This window comes from Suncus etruscus, chromosome 15 (assembly GCF_024139225.1).
Source record: "Suncus etruscus isolate mSunEtr1 chromosome 15, mSunEtr1.pri.cur, whole genome shotgun sequence".
NCBI classification, from domain to species: Eukaryota; Metazoa; Chordata; class Mammalia; order Eulipotyphla; family Soricidae; genus Suncus; species Suncus etruscus.
Genome location: NC_064862.1, coordinates 89895748 through 89915077, shown reverse-complemented (window position 1 = coordinate 89915077; position 19330 = coordinate 89895748). Strand labels below are relative to the sequence as shown.

The 19330-nt window shown below is 58.0% G+C and overlaps 3 protein-coding genes across 4 annotated transcripts; all 3 read left to right on the top strand.

The window, feature by feature from the left end:
* Window positions 1–343: 343 nt before the first annotated feature.
* RAVER1 (ribonucleoprotein, PTB binding 1) lies at window positions 344–9807 on the top strand. The gene is made up of 13 exons (XM_049788448.1): window positions 344–591; window positions 3241–3307; window positions 3913–4382; window positions 6427–6618; window positions 6710–6839; window positions 7008–7102; window positions 7324–7411; window positions 7488–7699; window positions 7784–8047; window positions 8253–8327; window positions 8595–8726; window positions 9089–9172; window positions 9267–9807. Exons 1-13 carry the CDS (start codon window positions 370–372, stop codon window positions 9411–9413), a joined length of 2178 nt encoding a protein of 725 aa, XP_049644405.1. The 5' UTR covers window positions 344–369; the 3' UTR covers window positions 9414–9807.
* An 891-nt stretch (window positions 9808–10698) lies between these two features.
* On the top strand, window positions 10699–14740 carry FDX2 (ferredoxin 2). 2 transcript variants are annotated; one of them, XM_049788456.1, is made up of 5 exons: window positions 10699–10838; window positions 10919–10970; window positions 11174–11280; window positions 14205–14292; window positions 14406–14740. In XM_049788456.1, exons 1-5 carry the CDS (start codon window positions 10703–10705, stop codon window positions 14737–14739), a joined length of 717 nt encoding a protein of 238 aa, XP_049644413.1. In that variant the 5' UTR covers window positions 10699–10702; the 3' UTR covers window position 14740. The 2 variants fall into 2 exon arrangements, with proteins under 2 accessions (XP_049644413.1, XP_049644414.1); XM_049788457.1 differs by having other exon boundaries at window positions 14369–14740.
* Window positions 14741–15557: 817 nt separating this feature from the next.
* ZGLP1 (zinc finger GATA like protein 1) lies at window positions 15558–18849 on the top strand. The gene is made up of 5 exons (XM_049788345.1): window positions 15558–15619; window positions 16351–16725; window positions 18039–18130; window positions 18474–18567; window positions 18720–18849. The coding sequence occupies exons 1-5, from the start codon at window positions 15558–15560 to the stop codon at window positions 18847–18849; spliced, it is 753 nt and encodes a 250-aa protein (XP_049644302.1).
* The last annotated feature ends 481 nt before the right edge of the window (window positions 18850–19330 follow it).

Below are 19330 nucleotides of genomic sequence, written 5' to 3'. Positions count from 1 at the left end.
ACCTCCATGCTATCTCTCCGGCCCAAGGAGTGATTTCTGAGTGCAGAGCCAGGAGGAATCCCTGAGCGCAGCCGGGTGTGACCCCAAAACAAAACAAAACAAAACAAAAAAAAAAGTTTAATTGCACCTGCGTGCAGGGAAACTCCAATTCCCACCTTCGCAGGGCCCCGTTTGAGTGACAGCCAGCGTTGCGTCGGAAATGGGCGGTGCCAATGTGGGCGGGACTTAACATCAGCCAATGGATGACGGCGCTCGAAGCGAAGGCAGGGCCTATCCCAGCCAATCGCCGGCCGCGCCCGCGTTGCCGCTCTAGGCCGCTCCGCCCCGCCTCGCTCGCTCGCTCGTCCCAGAAGGCGCCGCGCTCTCAAGATGGCGGCCGACGTGCCCGTTACTCATCGGCCCCCGCCGAGCCCCGAGGCCGGCGCCGAGCTGGACGCCGACGAGTCGGCCGCCGAGCGCCGGGCGCCCGAGGAGGAACTGCCGCCGCTCGATGCCGAGGAGATCCGGAAGCGCCTGGAACACACCGAGCGCCAGTTCCGGAACCGTCGCAAGATACGGATCCGGGGCCTCCCGGGGGACGTGACCAACCAGGTAGCGAGCGAGCGGGAAAGACCCCCGCGCCAGTGCGCATGCGCAGACGGGGAGGCCCCGCTTCCGCGGGGCCAAGGGGTGCGTTTGCAAAGGGGCGCCCGTCGATCCTCGTTGGGGGGGTCCCCAGAAAATGAAAGATCCAAGCACCCCGCCCCCCGAGAAGCAGCGCTGGCTGCGTGGCCTGGGAGTGGCCGTTGCTGGGGTAACCCCGGGCCCCCACGGAAGCGCCGAGATTGCAAAGGGCGTGGGGGGCCAGGGGGCGGCCTTGGCCTTGGAGATTCGAGGGGGGACCTGTGAATGAATGTGCAAAGCCTCCCGGTTCTCTGGTATCAGGCCCCTCCGTGGCTTCATGCCCTGGTTGTGCTTTTTTTTGTTTATTTATTTAAATTTTGAGGTTCCCCCTGCTCCCCCTATATTTCGATCTCTTATGTGGTGTGGACCGAGCTTGCATTTTTGCATTCCCCCCCACCCCCAGCAAACTCGTGTGTATACCCCCGCTGCTGGGCAGCCGGAAATGGAGTCTGTTCCTGTTAGCCCCCCCCCCCCCCAAATCCCCAGGATTAATTGTGGGGGGGTGTCTCCAGCCCATTGGCCTCGCAGAAAAGGGAGTAGAAAGCAGTGAATTCTCATGGCTAGGAGAGAGTCCTCTTCTCTCTTCTCTCCCCTCCCCTCCGTGCAGATCTGGGGGGGCCCCCTCTCTTCAGGGGCAGGGCACCTGTGTGCCCTTTGGACCCAGAGATTTATTTGCCTCTGCCCTCTGTTGGCAGGCCTGGTTTCTTCCTGCCCCCGAGGCTCTTAAGTGCACACCTGAGCACTGGCCGATGGGTAGTATCAGCCCAGGTGGCGAGGGGTGTGGCTAAAAGGGTCACCCCTAGCTGGTCGGTTGGTAGGTCAGTCGGTCGGTCGGGGCTAGGCAGAGCCTGGTCTGTTTTCCCGAGACCAAGATGGGGGCCCTACTCATTTGCTTCCCAGTGGGGTGCTGGGCTTTGTTTCCAGGGTTTAACCCTCCCGCCCTCCCGCTGGGCTTAGGGTATTCCTGGATGGACCCCAGCAGTACCACCAGGGAAGTGCATTCCTCTGGCTTCCATCTTGACCTTGCTGTGCTTGCTTTATTTATTTACTTATTTATTTATTTATTTATGCCTCTATAAATGGGGACCTGAACACCTCACATTCAGGGTGGTGGAATTAGCCCCTTATTGCTGATTCAGGGGTTCTGGACTCCCACCCTAGGAGCAGATATTTGCAGTCACTAGTGTGTGTCTTGGGGCTTAATAGCTGGCAGGCTGGAGCTCGCCTGCTGTACACCAGCTCTGCCAGGCATGAGCTTCCACCTAGGGCAGCTCCCTTGCTGAAACCCTCAACTCTCCTCCCCCGCCCTTTTTTTTTTTCCTCCCCTTGTCTTTTGGTGCTCAGGACTTCCTCCAGGCTCTGCAGGTAGGGATCAGAGAACCCTGTGGGTGCCAGGGATTGAACTTGGATCAGCCGTGTGCAAGGCCAGTGCCTTTCCCACTGTCTGATCGCTCTTGGCCCCTCTTTTTTGTTTGTTTTTGGGCCACATCCAGTGGTGTTTAGAGGTTACTCCTGGCAGATTCAAGGGGACCAGATGGGATGCCGGGGACTGAACCTGGGCCAGGTGCCCCGAAGACAAATGTCCTACCTGCTGTGCTATCTCTCTGCCCCCCCTTTCTCTTTTCTCCTTTATTTTTATTTTTGGGTCACACCCGGCAGTGCTCGGGTTACTCCTGGCTCTACACTCAAGAAATCGCCCCTGGCAGGCATGGGGGACCATATGGGATGCCGGATTCAAACCACCATCCTTCTGCATGGAAGGCAAACACCTTACCTCCATGCTATCTTGCCAGCCCCTTCTCTTCCTTTCTTTTCTTTCTTTCTTTCTTTTTTGGACACACCTGAGGATGCTCATGGATCCTTCCTGGCAGGGCTCAGGAGACTCTAAGTGGTGCCAGGGACTGAACTTACATCGACTGTGCTCAGCCAATGCCTTATCCCATGCTCTCCCTCTCCCTCTCCCTCTCTACATATCTCCCCTCCTCCATGCTGGCGGCCCCTCTGAGTGATCGTCTGTCCAGTGGGGCTGTGGCCAGACAGTGGGATGCCCAGGGGCCATTGGGGTCATGCCCAGCTCTGCTGGGGACCTCACTGCTGCCCCTTGAGCCGCCTTCCCATGCCCAAATTGGTGGGTTTACTTTGAGCGGCATGCCCACTAGTACCCAAGGTTGCTTCTGCTTCCTAGGGACCTCATGCTGCTGACTAGGGAACCCTGAGTCCCAGCAACAAAACCCAGCACACTCCTTTCCTCGGAGTCTCACCCTATCCCCAGCTTCGGGGTATCTGTTTTTTGTTTGTTTTTGTTTTTTGTTTTTTCCCATACCTGGAAAGCCCAGGGGTTCTTCCTGGCTCTGGGCTCAGAGATCACTGCTGGCTATCTCAGGGAATCATATGGGATGCTGGGGATCGAGCCTGGGTCTGTCTGTCAAGTGCAAGGCAAATGCCCTCCCCATGTGCTCTGGCTCCTCCCTGCCTTGGGGTTTCTGAAACAAGGCCACCTTTTGGGTTGGTCCCTGTCAGGATGCCCTGTGCCACTCAGTTCCCGTAACACCCTGCCCCATGGTTCTGTCTCTGCAGGAAGTGCACGATCTACTAAGCGACTTTGAACTCAAGTACTGTTTTGTGGACAAATACAAGGGAACAGGTTTGTGGGGCTGAGGGTCACAATCTTTACAGCTGAGAGCCCCAGAGACAGGGCAAGAAAGGCAGCCTCTTACCCCCACCATCCTGAAGGACCCCACTTCCCACACATCCTTTTCCACCACCACCCCAGCCAGCCAGTCAGTCACCCAGGCTTCACCCTCCAGAGTATAGGGGAGCCCCCACCCTGCAATCACTGTGGGCTTCAGGGAGGAAAGGCGGCAAGGGTGGGCTGTGGCTAAGCAGACAGTGCGTGTTCACTGAAAAGGGGATGACATTCGGGCTGGGAGTAGAGGTCAGTAAGGCCGAGGAGAAGCTAGGCCGGACCCCTGAACCCCACATAACTGGTCCCCTGAACTGGGGCCTGGGAAATTTGGGGAGATCATCGAACAGGGCAATCCCAAGGCCGGATCGTGGGAGGGACTTGGTGGCAGGCCAGAGCCGATTCTCTCCACTGCACTCTGGAGCTGCCCCCAGGAGCTGAAACGTTTCAGGCTGTTCCCACCCAGAGCCCAAGAGAGCAGGTGCTCAGCAGCCATCACTGCGGTGGGTTGGTGGCAGCGGGGTTCTGGGCAGGAAGGCCCCTCACCCACACCTCCTGCCCCGCAGCCTTCGTGACCCTGCTGAATGCGGAGCAGGCAGAGGCGGCCATCAGCGCCTTCCACCAGAGCCGCCTGCGGGACAGCGAGCTAAGCGTGCAGCTGCAGCCGGCGGACGCGCTGTTGTGTGTGGCCAACCTGCCGCCCAGCCTCACGCAGCAGCAGTTTGAAGAGCTGGTGCGGCCCTTCGGCAGCCTGGAGCGCTGCTTCCTGGTGTACAGCGAGCGGACGGGCCATTCCAAGGGCTACGGCTTCGCCGAGTACATGAAGAAGGACTCGGCGGCGCGTGCCAAGTCCGACCTGCTGGGCCGCCGCCTGGGCCGCCGTACCCTCTACGTGCACTGGAGCGACGCGGCCCAGCTCACGCCCGCGCTGCTGCACTCGCGCTGCCTCTGTGTGGACCACCTGCCTGCCGGCTTCAGTGACATTGAGGCCCTGCGCCGGGCGCTCTCAGCCGTGCACACGCCCACCTTCTGCCAGGTGAGCCGGTGGGGGCCGCTGGCCAGGTGGGCAGCCTTCCCCCTTCTTCCCTTCCTTCTCCCGTTCTCCTTCCTTCATTCTTCCCTCACTTTTCTTTTTTGAGGGGCACATCCAGTGGTGCTCATGGGTTACTCCTGGTTCTGTGCTCAGAAATCACTCCTGTCAGGCTTGGGGGACCATATGGGATGCCAGGGATCGAACCCGGGTCATCCACGTGCAAGGCAGACGCCCTCCTTGCTGTGCTATCACTCTGACCCTTTCTCTTACTCCCTCCCTTCCTTCCCTACTTCCTTCCACGCGCGTGCATGCGTACATGTGTGTATGTGTGTGTTGGGCCCATACCTGGTGACACTCGGGGTAACTCCTGGCTATGTGCTCAGAAATCGCTCCTGGCTTGGGGGACCATATGGGACGCCAGGGATTGAACCGAGGTCCTTCCTGGATCAGCTGCCCGCAAGGCAAACACTCTACCACTGAACTATCGCTCCAGCCCCCCTCCTTATTTTTCTTCTGTTCTCTCTCCTTCACTTCCTCTCTTCCTTCCCTTTTTCATTCGCTTCATGGGGCTGACTCCTGGCTCCACACTTTGTGCTTTCGCTCCTGCAGGCCCAGGGCCACTTCTCCAGTGCTGGGAATCAAACCCGAGTTTGCTGCGTGCAAGGCACCCACCTTCTCTGCTGTCCTGTCTTAGCCTTGTCCTGGCTCCCTTTCCGGGAAAGCAGTGACTGAGGAGCTGTCAGTAAGGCCTGTATACAGGCTGAATTCACCCACAGGGCCCTCTGCTCCCAGGAAGGGGTCTGGTTGCTGCCTTACCCCAATTTACACAGACATGAGTTTGCGCCTTTCCTCAAGGGCAGGGTCAGGGTCAGGGTGTTGGGCTGGGCAAACATGGCTCAGGCTGGCCACTGGAAACAGCCTCGATTTCTACTTCAAACCAAGGGGTTCAGTGGAGGGGGCAGAGATGACACTTCCGTGATGGAGCATAGCCTTTATGTGTGAGGGTCTGGGTTGGAGGATCCCCTGCAGCATCTCTGGGTATACTCCAGAGCCAGGCCCACCTGTTGCAGTCATTAACGCCCCCAGGATCTAGGGCAATGGTCCTCAAACTACGGCCCACGGGCCACATATTGTATTTATCCCCATTTTGTTTCTTCACTTCTAAATAAGATATATGCAGTGTACATAGAAATTTGTTCATAATTTTTGTTTTTACTATAATCTGGCCCTCCAACAGTCTGAAGGACAGTGAACTGGCCCCCTATTTAAAAAGTTTGAGGACCCCTGATAGGGCCTGCCTATGACCTTGGTGACCGTCCTTGGTCCCTTCAGCTCCTTCGTGCCAGCTTCTGTTGTGTCGGGGAGTCTGACCTCGGGGTGCCCCATGGTTCTGGACATGGTTCTGGCCCATGTCCTGCTATTCCTCCCACGTGACCCCAGAATTAGTGCCCTTTCCTGCCCAGAAGAAGGGCATATCCTACCTCTGCTATACCTCCACTGCCCCTCACCCCCTTCTAACCCCATCACACCCTGACCCTCTTAGGGTCTGCCCCCAAGGAGGGCGCAATCGTAGTCTCCCGGAGTCCATTCCGGATACCCCCCAAATCCAAAAGGCCCAAAGGCACTTATAGGCAGCCAGCCTGATTTCCATTAAGGTCAGAACAGAACCCAGGGTCAGCTGTCTCAGTGCCCTAATAGGAGAGTCCCCGGCAGTCCTCCAAGACCCTAGCTCTGCGGTGCTCCTCGTCTTTGCTTTTCTCTGACCTTGGGCTGTGTCCCCTAAGTCACTCCACATTGGACTAGGCATGGAGTTGGGTGACTGCTCCCATGTCCTTGAATTTCTGGGTGTCCAAGGTACAGCACCTCAGGCTTCCTTTCTTCTACCCTGTGCACTCCCATTTCTGTCAAGGCTGTGCCTGGCTTGGCTTTGACCACGTTTCTGTTGTGGTCTCCACCATTTGGGTGCTCTCTCATGTCAGGGCTGTATCTGATTCTTGGGGGGTCATGGAGGGCTCCCCCAGACAGTTCACGGCCCCTCATCCTGCAGCTCGCCTATGGCCAGGATGGGCAGCTGAAGGGTTTTGCGGTGCTGGAGTTCGAGACAGCGGCCATGGCCGAGGAGGCTCAGCAGCAGGCAGATGGCCTGGCGCTGGGAGGCGGCCACTTGCGAGTGTCCTTCTGTGCCCCGGGCCCCCCAGGCCGCAGCATGCTGGCAGCGCTCATTGCTGCCCAGGCTACGGTGAGTGTGTGCCCCTCCACACCCCATCCTGCAATCTTGGGGTGACAGGGAGCACTTGAGCCTGAGTCTTTTCTGCTGGTCCCCCCTACAGGCGCTGAACCGGGGCAAGGGGCTCCTTCCTGACCCCAACCTTTTGCAGCTGCTCAAGAACCTGAGCCCCTCAGCCTCGCTGCAGCTGCTGCTGAACCCCCTGCTGCAGGGCGGTGCAGGGGGTAAGCAGGGTAAGTGGGGCCCCCCCATCCCAGGCTTGCCTCTCAGTTGGGGTCTCCTGAACAGACAGGACTACTCAGACCCAAGTAGACCTGGGGAGAAGCTGACCCGTGTTGGGGAGTGGAGGGTTGGGGGGGTTCCCAGCCAGACCTCTGGGCCCATTTCTGATCTCCCCACAGGCCTCCTGGGTGCACCCCCCACTGTGCCGCTGCTCAACAGCCCCGCACTGTCGACAGCTCTGCTGCAGCTGGCCCTGCAGGCCCAGAGCCAGAAGGTAACCCCCACCTCAGGGTGCCCCCAATGTCTGCTGACCCCTGAGTAGGCATGGCCCATCTGGACTGATAGGTGGGGGCGTGGCCAGTGGTGTTCCCTGACAGTCTCGTCCCCACTTTAGGTCCCCTCAAGGGTTCTGGTGTGCTGGACACTGTGAAGCCCGGGTGACAGTGGTTGGGGCCATGGCGTCACTCTTTCTTTACCTGTCTGTTCTGTCTGCAGAAGCCGGGGATCCTGGGAGATTCACCTCTTGGCTCCCTCCAGCCCGGGGCCCCACCGGCACCCCCACTCCTGGGCGATGTCCCTGCAGGTAAGCCGGTGCCCTGAGGCTGCATGAACTGGGGGAGCTGCTGTGGCAGCCGCTGACACTGTCAACCTCTCTGCAGGGGGGGGCCTGTCCCCCAAGCTGTCAAGGCGAGGAGGCAAACCGCCACCCCTGCTGCCACCTCTGCTTGGCCCCTCCGGGGCTGACCGGGACGGTCTGGGCCTGGGCCCCCCAAGCACCCAGCTCACTCCACCCCCTGCCCCGATGGGGGTTCGGGGCTCCAGCCTCCGAGGTGTCCAGAAAGACAGCACGCCTCTACCGACTCCTTCTGGGGTAAGGCCAATGGCCTGGGCCCCCCTTTCCTACCCCTAACCCTGTACCCCCAGCTGTCCTGATCTGGATCTCACTTTCCCATAGGTGTCCCTGCTGGGGGAGCCCCCTAAGGACTTTAGGATCCCCCTGAACCCCTACCTGAACCTACAGAGCCTGCTCCCAGCCAGCAGCCTGGCGGGTAAGGAGGCCCAGGGCTGGGGGGGCCCTGGGAGAAGTGGCCGTGCAGCCGAGGGGCCCCCTCCCAACCTTGCAGCCCCAGGCAGCAGCGGTAGCAAGGCCTTCCCTCTGCGGGGCCGCCTGCACCCCGAGCCGTGCCTGCCCGACAGCTTCGGCATCGACTACACCCCAGTGAGTACCTGTTCCCGGGATTCTGTCTGTCCATCTGTCCCCAGACAATGGGTCTGCCTCTGCTGCTTGGCCCAGTGGAGTGTGGGGAAACATCCCAATCTCTAGCTCTCTTGCTCTTTCTCTCTCACGCACACACACGTTCCTGTGCCCCTGTTGCCCTGTGGCATCAGGGTGACCCTCCCCATCCTGTCCCCCTTTGCTACAGGATGTGGCGCCCCGGCGACTTTTTTCTCACTCACGGGAGCCGGTTCCTGGCCCCCCTGGGCACAGCCGCCTCAAAGTAAGAGCACCCCAACATTTCTGTGGGCTGTGGGAGGACCGTGAGGGATTCCCCCCTGCTGGGTGGTATCATGCCCCATAGTGGCAAGATCCAGGCTTCCCCAGGGAAAAACAAACAGTAGGGGCAAAGGGGGCAGTCTGGGTCTGACACTTCTGTCCTTTGACCCAGAGATGAGCTCATGTGGTAGGATCACCCCATGTTCTGAAGTGGTGATGGGGGCTGAATTGTCTGTTACCAGATCTAACGGGTTCACTCCCCCTTCCACAGATGTCACCCCCACACAGTGGCTTCAGCGAACGGAGCTCTGGGGGCCCCCTCCCTCATTTCTACTCGGGTTCCCCCACGTCCTACTTCACCAGTGGCCTGCAGGCTGGTCTCAGGCAGAGCAACCTGAACAAGGTGAGCGCTGGGGGTGTTGTTGGGCTCTGTCCTCTCCCTGCTCCCATCCCAGCACCACCCAAAAAAAAATTATGGAGGGGTCGTGGAAATAGCACAGCAGGAAGAGTGTTTGCGTTGCACACGGCCAGCCCGGGTTCAATCCTCCACATCCCATGGGCTCCCCCAAGCCCACCACGAGTGATTGCTGAGCACAGAGCCGGGAGTAATCCCTGAGTGCTGCTGGCTGTGGCCAAAAAGACAACAAAATAAAATTGAGTCTTGGAATGTATCATCTGCCTGCCAGATTCTGGGGGCCAAGGGTCAGCACCTCCGTCAGCGCCCTTGAACCCCCTCCCGACTCTGTCCTTCCTCCCCATCTCCAGGCCGTGGGCTCCTCCCCGCTGGGCACGGGTGAAGCACTCCTGGGGATCAGCCCTGGGCACAATGGCCACAGCCATCTGCTGAAGGTACGAACTGGGATGGGGTGGAACACGGGAGACGGGTTGGGGCGTTGGTCCCTTTGTGGTGGCTCCTGACCCGCCCCCTGCCCTGTATCTCCAGACCCCACTGGGTGGCCAGAAACGCAGCTTCTCTCACCTTCTGCCATCGCCAGAGCCCAGCCCTGAGGGCAGCTACGTGGGCCAGCATTCGCAGGGCCTGGGCGGCCACTATGCCGACTCCTACCTGAAGCGCAAGAGGATTTTCTGAGCTGCTGGCTCCCCACAGAGCTCTGCTTTGGGGGTTTCTGGGCTTGCATTTGGGGATTTTATTTTATTTTTCATTTTTAAATCATTCCTCCTGGCGCTAATAGAAGACCCAGAAAAGACTGACCGAACATTGTGGAGCCCCAGGATTGCAGGGGCACCCAGCTTCCCCCTGCAGCCTTAGTGGGGAGGGGCCCGGTGCGTGCTCTGCCCTCCCCCTGCATCTGCTTGTGTATGTCCGTCTGTCTCCCATCCGTCTGGCCATCTGTCCAGGAGTCTTTGCCTGCTCATTACTCCTGTCTCTTGGCCTTTCGAGTGCCTTGGAGGTTTCCCCTGACCTCCCGTGAGGATCAGAGACTGTGTCCCCCCCCCACACACACACACACTTTTTTAACTTTCGTCAGTGACTTCTTTTCTAGAGTTGAAGACTCCTCTTTTTTTTATTTTGTAAACAATCTAGGCCGCCCTGCTTCTGACTCCTTCAAGGCACCCCACATTATTAGGGGGTGCCCTGGACCACATTGACGGTTACAGGTGCACCCTGCCTGGCCATGGTTCCCCGTGGCTACAGCCCTGACATTGATTTGTCCTGGCAGCCGCCTGGTGCCAGCCTGACACAATCCTCCCCCCCCACTTCCTGCCACAGCCCCCCTGATCTGATGATGCCTTAAAACCACGGGCCTGGACCCTGGCCAGAGCCTCTCACGAACTCCAGGAGCTTGACTAGGGACCAAACAGCTCTGGTTGGGCTTCAGGCTTCTTTTCTCAGAGGCCCCGACCTGCATCTCTGCGAACCAGCCCCCAAACGCCGGGTGTAGGGCTGGGAGCAGCCTCTTGAACCAGCCTGTTCCGGGTGTGTGCCCACTCGGGTTTATTCACTGATCTTGGCTGACTCCACTGGACCTGGTCCCGGGCGCCCCAACACACACACAACCCCGCGGGCGCCCCCCCCCCCCCCCGCCAGGTCACGAGTGGGCCCTCCCATTTACGGGCCACAGTGCTGGTGACCAGAAACTCCATGCTGATGACCTGCCCACGGGGCCATCAGTTCCCCTCCTTCCACCCACCTCAGGGCTGGGGTGGCCTCTTCCCTGTCCCTCTCCTCCCTTCCCACAGACTTTCGCTGAATTAAAGTTTGTAAGTAAATGGTTTTAAAGAAATCAAGTGGCTGGTTCTTGGACACACGGATGGGCCTGGGTGGGGCGCGTCTATTCGAGTCTTTACGGGCGTCTGGTCTGGCTGGTTTCCGGCGCGCCTCTGCGCGTGCGCAGTCCGCGTCACGTGACACCTGTCATGGCGGCCCCCGTGGCCCGGGGCGGTGTCAGTGCTGGGTTCCTGCGAGTGGCCCGGGACGCTTGGTGGAGCAGGCCCGGGGGGTTTTCGGGGTCCGGGGAGGCGTCGGCGACCAGCAGGAGGTTCCGGGTGACAGGTACCTGGGCCGCCTCGGGAGCGGGGCGCATCGTTGACCCGCGGGGCGCCGCGCGGCCCCTCACCAACCGTGTTTTCCAGGCTTGCGCCCGGCGGGGGAGGAATCCAGCGGCCCGGAGCGGCCCGAGGGCGTGTGAGTGTGCAGGTTCTGGGGTCGGGATCCTGCAGGCTCCGCCCCACGAGCCCCTTCCAGCCCTCCACCTTGGCCTGCAGCTCATCCCCGGGTCCCCTCAAGTCTCCTTCCCCCCAGTCCCTGTGGCGCCCGGACCCCGGTGCTCTGATCCCACCCCCATGCCCTGACAGCAGCCGGGCGCCCGCATTTCTATCTGTCCCCAGGGTGAACGTGGTGTTCGTCGACCGCTCAGGCCAACGGATTCCAGTCAGCGGCAAAGTCGGAGACAGTGTCTTGCACCTCGCCCAGCGCCATGGGATAGACCTGGAAGGTGGGAGCCGGGCCCCGACAGTTGGGGAAGTGCTTCTGGGTTTAAGTAAAAAACACACGAGTCCGACCCAGGTCCGACCTTCCGCTGCCCATCGGGTCCCCTGAGCCCAGCCAGAAGTGTGATCCCTCAGTGCAGAGTTAGGAGTATGCCCTGAGCACCACTTAGCAGGGCCTTCTCCCACCCCATAAACAAAAAGAGAAAAGGAAAAAGAAACCCACTCATCACCCCTATCTCATGCATCCCTTTTGTTCAGCCAGCTGAGCAATGCCTCATCCCCTGCTCACCTTTTGAGCCTCTGAGCGCTTGTGACTATATTAGAATTTCCTCAACTAGCCCTACCTTCTGAGAAACCCAGTTCTCCTCCCCTTGACCAGCCACACCTGCTTTTCCTATGTCCAGCTGGCTTCTGTCCCAGGGCTTTGCAATCTCTGTGACCGCATCTCCTCCTGCATGACTCAATGTCATTGTCCACCCCTTATGCCCTTCCCCGCTCCGTTGGCCCTATGCCCCTCTCCCATTTCATTCTATTGTCCTCAGAGCACTTCCTTGTCATCTCTTCCCAGAATCAGCAGAAACCCTATATGTTTTGTTCCCAACCAGTTGTCAGGCATGGTGGGTGTGTAGACATAACTAGAATTAAATAGGTATTGTGGAGGAAAAAAAGATCGGAGTAGGCGTTACTCTGTCTTTGGGGAAATCTTTGCTGTGTGAGGAATCGCTCCGTGGGAGGCCTGCTAGCTTTACCACCTGTGGCCCACACTTGAATGTGGCTTAATTAACACAAATTAATTAACACAAGCTGAAGCACCAGTGGGTTGAGGAAGACTGGTCCAAGAACGTAAAATGGCAAAATAGGAGTTCAGATCGGGCCACCACTGAATTAAAGATGTTCTTTTGGTTTGGGGGAGATGCCACATCCAGCCATGCTCAGAAATCACCCTTTCTTAGGCGATTAGGGTTTGTGGACACAATGCTGGGGTGGACACACCCCATGGACACAGCATCATGGGGTGCTGGAGATGGTTTCTGCATAAAAAGAACACAAACCCACCCTTGGAATCCCCTCTCCAGCTTCTCTTGCCGAGTATTGATTGTTGGGCTTGTGTCAAGCCAGTGCACAACAGGGAAAAAGGCTAAGAAGGTTGAACTGGGGCCTGAGAGATAGCATGGTGATAGGGCATTGCCTTGAACGAGGCAGACCCACGGTGGACCTGGGTTCGATTCCCAGCATCCCATATGGTCCCCCAAGCATGCCAGGAACAATTTCCGAGCATAGAGCCAGGAGTAACCCTGAGTGCTACCGGGTGTGGCCCAAAAAACAAAAAAAAAGAAGGAGGAAGTTGGGCTGGATGGATGGCACAAGCTGTAGGCATTTGTCTTGCACGGGGATAACCTAGGACAGACCACAATTTGATCCCCCGGCTTCCCATCTGGTCCCCCAAGCTAGGAGTGATTTCTGAGTGCATAGCCAGGAGTAACCCCTGAGCATCACTGGGTGTGGCCCAAAGACCAAAAAAAAAAAAAAAAAAAGGTTGAACTGAGGGGCCGGAGTGATAGCATAGCAGGGAGGGCATTTGCCTTGCATGTAGCCAAACAGGTTTGATCCCCAGGTTCCCACGTGACCCCCCTCCCAGCCTGCCAAGAGTAGTTTCTGAGCATAAAGCAATTGACCTGACCTGAGTTGCTTCACAATAATCTCTTGGAACCATCAGACCAAAAGTAAGCCTGTAATTATATGTGTAACTATGATAGATATGTGGTCCTCAGAAACTACTCTATAGGGTCCAGAGAGAAAGTACAGCGGTAGAGCATTTGCCTTGCATGCGACCGACATGGGAGGTACTGGGTTCGATTCCTGGCATCCCCTATGGTCCCCCAGCCTGCCAGGGGCGATTTCTGAGTGCAGAAACCAGGAGTGACCCCAGAGCGCCGATGGGTGTGGTCCAAAAACGAACCAATCAGGGTCCCACTCAGTGGCACAAAGGATAAGGCATCTGCCTTGCCCGAGCTAGGCTAGGATAGACCTCAGTTCGGTTGGATCCCCCGGCGTCCCATATGGTCCCCCAAGCCAGGGGTGATTTCTGAGCGCATAGCCAGGAGTAACAACTGAGTGTCACCGGGTGTGGCCCCTCCCAATAAAAAACAATCAATAAAAATAAAGTTAAAAAAAAAAAGAAACGAGTCTATAATAGGATCTGATTAGCAATTGGCCTGAGGGACATGGCAAATACATCTTAAATTTAGTTCTAGAACCCACCAGCCTGGGGTTGATGTCTTGTCTGGGACTGTTTTACTTAAGTACTTTTTTATTTTGGCATCGAGGCCACACTCAGTAGTCCCTGGTGGAATGGTTGAGTGGAGGAAAGCATCTCCCAGACCCAAGGAAAAGCTGGGTTTATTGTTTTGTTGTTGTTATCATCCTTGTTTTTGGGCCACTGCTCAGTGGTTACTCGTAGCTCTGCGCTCAGAAATTACTCCTGGCAGGCTCAGGGGACCATATGTTTTGTCGAGGATCAAAGCAGGGTCCGTTGCATTCTAGGCAAACCACCTCCCGAGCACCGTACTATTGCTCCAACCCCTTCTGATGTCCCTTCTGGTAGGGGCTTGCAGGTTTTGGGGGGGGGGCTGCATGAAAGTCAAGCACCCTATTTTGTCCTATACAAATATTTTGACCTATACAATGCACCCCTACATAGTTGCATTTTATTTGGGGGGGGGGATAAAATCAAACCTTTGCTAGATTTCAGATCAGTTGATCCTTGTAAGCGGCCTATACCTAGGAACGGCCCCCTATGTATAGATAGGCCCGCGCGGGAAGGGCCTGGGCCTAACCAGGCCAACAAAATGACTGCCCTCCCGCCAAGCTGCAGGAGAGGCCCGGCAGGCCTATGCTAAACCTTCCCCTGTTCCTTTGCTCCCTGCAGGTGCCTGCGAAGCATCCCTGGCCTGCTCCACCTGCCACGTCTACGTGAGCGAGGCCCACCTGGCCCTCCTGCCGGAGCCCGACGAGAGGTGAGGTGATCCGGCCTTTCCCTGGCGGCGTCGGGAGGGCTGCAGCCTGCGCCTCACCGCCGCTCCCCCGCCACAGGGAGGACGACATGCTGGACATGGCCCCCCTCCTGCAGGAGAACTCGAGACTGGGCTGCCAGATCCTCCTCAGCCCGGAGCTGGAAGGCGCGGAGTTCACGCTGCCCCGGATCACGCGCAATTTCTACGTGGACGGCCACGTCCCCAAGCCCCACTGACCCGACGGGGCACCCCCGGGCCTGGCCGGGCCTGCCACACCGCGCCTCCCCTCCGCCTGGCGAAGGGCCCAAGGCCACAGGCGCATGCCCTCCTCCCTCCAGAGTCGATTGCACGTGCTCCCTTGGGGTCTGGGACCCCGGAGGACGCCCCACTTTGTATTGTACGCCCCGTCGGCTGAGCCCGAGATCTGGGGAGAGGGTGGAACCGAATTAAAGACGCAGTAAAATGGACTCGACCTGCAGCATGTTGCTTATCTCGGATGCATGGAAGCTCACCAACACTCACCCCCTCTTTTTATCTTTTTTGTTTGTTTGTTTGTTTTGTTTTTTTGGGCCACACCCGGTGGTGCTCAGGGGTTACTCCTGGCTGTCTGCTCAGAAATAGCTCCTGGCAGGCACGGGGGACCATCTGGGACACCGGGATTCGAACCAACCACCTTTGGTCCTGGATCGGCTGCTTGCAAGGCAAACACCACTGTGCTATCTCTCCGGGCCCCCCTCTTTTTATCTTATTTTTCCTTCCCGGCCTAACCGATCTTTTGGAGGATCGCACCCTGAAATGAGATGTTCAGGGCTCGACTCCTGGCTTTGTGCTCAGGGATCACTCTTGGGGGAGCACAGTGCTAGTGATGATATTGGGGACCCTCTGGGATGCCTGGGATGGGACCCAGATCGCCCCCCTAGGCTGCATCTGGGAGCCCCCTCTTCCGGAAGGCCAGAACCTACGTGGGTGAGCGTGCCCAGGCCCCGCCCCACAGACATGGCGTAGCGATTTGCAGGGTCTGGGGCGATCCTCCTCGGGGGGCGCTCTCTCTCGGCACGCAGGGGGTGTGCACGCCGGAAAGGGTGGGCTTGCGGGGCCTACAAGTTGCTGCCCAGCTCCGCCCTGCGCAGGTGGAGCTCGACGCAGCTACCCACGGGCTCTACCCATCCACCCAGGTGCGACTCATAGGGACGAGCAGGGGGCGGGGTGGGGGGACGCCTGGTGGGGCCTGGTGAGATCAGGGCCCGGGAGAAGCTGTGGGGGCCGCGATGGAGGCTCAGATGGGCGCGGACCGCTCGGACTTGGTGCAGGGAGACTCACAAGCCGCTTGGTGCTTGCACCCCGACTCAATGCGGGGACACCCGGCCCAACAGACCCCGCGGAATCCAATAGGACTCAGAAGCAGTGGCAGGTGCGGAAAGCCCGAGCCCGGGCCCAGCGGGGAGGGCGTTTGCCGTGCATGCAGCTGATTCGGGTTCGATCCTCAGCATCCCAGAGGGTCCCCCTACCACCACTGAGCTTCCCCAAGAGTGATCCCCCAGCTTAGAGCCCGGAGTAACCTCTGAGCACCGCCTGATGTGGCCCAAAAATAAAACAGAGGGCCCGGAGAGGTAGCATGGAGGTAAGGCGTTTGCCTTGCGAGCAGAAGGACGGTGGGTTGAATCCTGGCATCCCATATGGTCCCCCAAGCCTGCCAGGGGCGATTTCTGAGCGTAGATCCAGGAGTGGCCCCTGAGCGATGCCGAGTGTGACCCAAAAATGAAAAAAGAAAAAAAAAAAAAGGGAGCAGGTTCCTCCTGCCATGCCCCTCCCCCAGCCCACATACCCCCATGGGGCCCAGTGGCCAAGGGGGTTATGACCCCCGGTACCCAGGGTCACCCAGGGGTTGCCATGTGAGTTATCCCCGAGGGCTGACCAAGATGAGATTCTGGTCCCGTTCCCTCAGCCTTCTGTGAATATTTGGGGTTATCCGGGAGGTCAGAGGTCAGGCAGCTTCTCCAACCTTATGGGAGCCTGTGTGATTGTCCCCTACGACTGCCTGACCCGACCCCCTGTCCCCAGGTCTTGGCCTGCCCGAGAGGAAGCTGTGGCAGCACTGTGCTTCTTTCGGGAGGCAGCCCAGGGGCTGTGTGGTGTCATCCCCACCTCGACAGGGCCCTGCTGGGAGTTCCCACTGGCTGGTGGCCGTCTGGGATCCTCGGCTGTGGCCCGGAATGCCCAGGTCATGCAGACTCCAGCCCATCATCTGCCTGACCTCCAACTCGGCCACCCGGAATTTCCGGAAACCCCCGGCCCTGAAATCCTGGGCCAGAGGAGACCTCGCAAGCAGTCATGCCCCAAGCCAGGTGCTGAGCCCGAGGACCCCCAGTTTCTGGGGGTGATTCTGAGGTTCGAGATGAAACCGGATGCCAGCTTGAAGATTGTGCCCAGTTACAGGTAGGGGGGGAACCACCTCTGAGAGGCAACTGGGGGCACCCATCAGGGATCCCCCCCATAGCCTCATCTCCCGCTTTAAAATGGCCCAGACTGAGCAGTGTCCCTCCTGGCAAGTGGGGGACCCAATGCCCTTAAAGAACCCCTAGGTGGACTAACCCTGCTTTAAGATCCTTCCTGGCTGTCTCCTGTAATACCCATGGGTATTACAGCCGCCCTCAGAACCACCTGAGCCTCATGAGCTCGTTTTACAGGTGTGGAAACTGAGGCACAGTGACCAGTATCAGGCTAGGATGGGGGGTGAGATTGTACCCCTCGGGGCTGGCCCAGGCTTCTTTAAACCAGGATCCCTAGGTTCTGCATTCAAATGAGGGACTATAATAGGCCATAGCGAAAGCACAGTGGTAAGGTGTTTGCCATGCACAAGGCCGACCCAGGATGGACCCAGGTTTGATCTCTGACATCCCTTATGGTCCCCCCAAGCCTGCCACCAGAGATTTCTGAGCTCAGAGCTCTAAGTGCCACTGGCTGTGGCCCAACCCCCCCAAAATAAACAAACAAACAAATGAGAGACTAGGGTTTGGAGCTGGACCCATAGCACAGTAGGTGCCCTGGGTTCGATCCCCGGCATCCCAGGTGGTCCTCTGAGCACCCTCAGGAGTGATTCCTGAGTATAGAGCCCGGAGTAATCTCCACATCACTGGTGTAGCTGGAAGAGAAAAGCAACCCAGAAAACCAGAAAACCAGGAGAGGGCAGAAAATAGCTTCAGGGCGTAGACATTGGCTCCAGATCCTGTTATTCTCCCCAGCACCCCATAGCTGTCAAACTCCACCTGGCCTGCCTCTTCCCCCCCCCCCAAAAAACAAAAACAAAAAAAAAAAAAACATTGAGGCTAGAGAGACAGGATAGTGAATAGACCCTTTGCCTTTCAGGCTGCTGACCCAGGTTCAATCCTAGTATCCCAGAAGGTCCCCCAATCCCAGACAGGAGTGCAGAGCACTTTCAGTGTGGCCAAATAATGAAAAATTCAAAAAGCAGGGACCAGTTCTATAGCACAGTGGGGAAGTGCTGGCCTTGCACATGGCTGACCCAAGTACCACCCTTGGCACCACAAAGATCACTGCTAGGAATGATTCCTGAGCACAGAGCCAGGAGTAGGCCCTGAACATGGCCAGGTATGCCCCCCCCCCAAATATTCTAAAAAGAAACTGACATAGAAAAAGTAGAAAAAAAGAAAAATAGAAAAAGGAGTTCATGGGGGCTGCCGTGGTCTGAGGTGGGCAGCACCCATACCCTGATGCCTTATTTCCTCCAGCCTGCCCTGCAACAATAGCTCCAGCTCCCACAGTCCCCCCTCTGATCCCCCCAGGAGTCCTGAGATCAACCTAGGAAGCAGCGAGGCATTGGGTGAGTGTGAGGACTCGGGAGCTATAAATATTTCGGGGAGACAAGAGTTCCTCCTCTCCTTGTCTTTCTCCCCACCCCGCCTCCCCAGTTAGATCTTCTGGGGAGAACTCGAGTGCCCCCTTCCCCCAAGGCTGAGTCACCCACCCCCGGATTCCTGCTGTGCCATATGTCTCCCTGGGAACTCATAACTACCAGGGCTGGCCTGAATCCAGAAAAATGGGTGCCTTCACCCAGAGGAGGGCCCCTAAAAACTGCCCTGGTAAGGACCACCTTCCTGAGCCCAAACTCTGACCCCTCTCCTTTGCCTTTTGTTCTTTTATTCTTTTGTTCTTTTGTTCACAAGTACCCCGATCCTGTGCATCCTGTCGAACCCAGAGGACCCCCCTCTGGAGGGATGCAGAGGATGGAACCCCACTTTGCAACGCCTGCGGGATCAGGTTGTCAGCAGACAGGATGAGTTGGGGTGGGGTCCCCCAAATTTGTCCCTGCCTATCCTGTGTGTGGGTAGGGGCGGGAAGAGGCTATGTCCCCAAGAATCGTGTGCCCCTTCCCAGGACCCTTTCTGAGGCTCCAATTCCTGTACCCTCAGATACAAGAAATATGGTACCCGCTGTGCCAGCTGCTGGCTGGTACCCCGAAAAAGCATACAGCCTGAGCGACACTGCGGCAGATGTGGGACAGACCTGGGCTCCCCCCAAGACCCTGTGAAGGATGGGTAAGCTCAGCCCATGGCTCTGCCTCAGTTTCCCCACACACACTTTCCTCGACCCAGGGAAGCAGGGGCCCAGCGGGTGATATCGAGGAGTCCAACCTATTTTCTCTTTGTCCTCCATCAAGGATCCCAGCTGGAGAAGCCTGACTTTGGAGCCCAGAGCCCCCATCTCTGCAGGGCAAAAGCCCCTCTCTTAGGCCTCTGCTCCTATAAAGGCTCCCAAACACCCTTATGAAAAGTACCTGATGGCCAGCCTCACTTTTCCCCAATGCAATAAAGAATACTATGACACAGAGATGGGGAGCCTGGAATGGGGGGGGGCACCTTGTGACCATTCCTATCCTTTTTTGTGTATAGTATGTGTGCGCGTGTGCCTTCGTGCATTTTCCAGTTTGGGGACACACCCAGAGGTTACTCCCAGGGGTTACTCCCAGCTCTGTGCTGAGAAATCACTTCTGGCAGGCTCAGGAGACTTTATGGGGTGCCAG

What these genes read in the sequence shown, in the direction of transcription:
- RAVER1 (XM_049788448.1), top strand. Translation starts at nt 370, where the DNA reads ATGGCGGCCGACGTGCCCGTTACTCATCGGCCCCCGCCGAGCCCCGAG. An exon ending in GGACAAATACAAGGGAACAG is followed by an intron (nt 3,308 to 3,912) that starts GTTTGTGGGGCT and finishes CCTGCCCCGCAG; the next exon opens with CCTTCGTGACCCTGCTGAAT. An exon ending in GCCACAGCCATCTGCTGAAG is followed by an intron (nt 9,173 to 9,266) that starts GTACGAACTGGG and finishes CTGTATCTCCAG; the next exon opens with ACCCCACTGGGTGGCCAGAA.
- FDX2 (XM_049788456.1), top strand. Translation starts at nt 10,703, where the DNA reads ATGGCGGCCCCCGTGGCCCGGGGCGGTGTCAGTGCTGGGTTCCTGCGA. An exon ending in CCATGGGATAGACCTGGAAG is followed by an intron (nt 11,281 to 14,204) that starts GTGGGAGCCGGG and finishes TGCTCCCTGCAG; the next exon opens with GTGCCTGCGAAGCATCCCTG. An exon ending in CTGCCGGAGCCCGACGAGAG is followed by an intron (nt 14,293 to 14,405) that starts GTGAGGTGATCC and finishes CCCCTCCTGCAG; the next exon opens with GAGAACTCGAGACTGGGCTG.
- ZGLP1 (XM_049788345.1), top strand. Translation starts at nt 15,558, where the DNA reads ATGGAGGCTCAGATGGGCGCGGACCGCTCGGACTTGGTGCAGGGAGAC. An exon ending in GGAGACTCACAAGCCGCTTG is followed by an intron (nt 15,620 to 16,350) that starts GTGCTTGCACCC and finishes CCCTGTCCCCAG; the next exon opens with GTCTTGGCCTGCCCGAGAGG. An exon ending in AAGATTGTGCCCAGTTACAG is followed by an intron (nt 16,726 to 18,038) that starts GTAGGGGGGGAA and finishes TATTTCCTCCAG; the next exon opens with CCTGCCCTGCAACAATAGCT.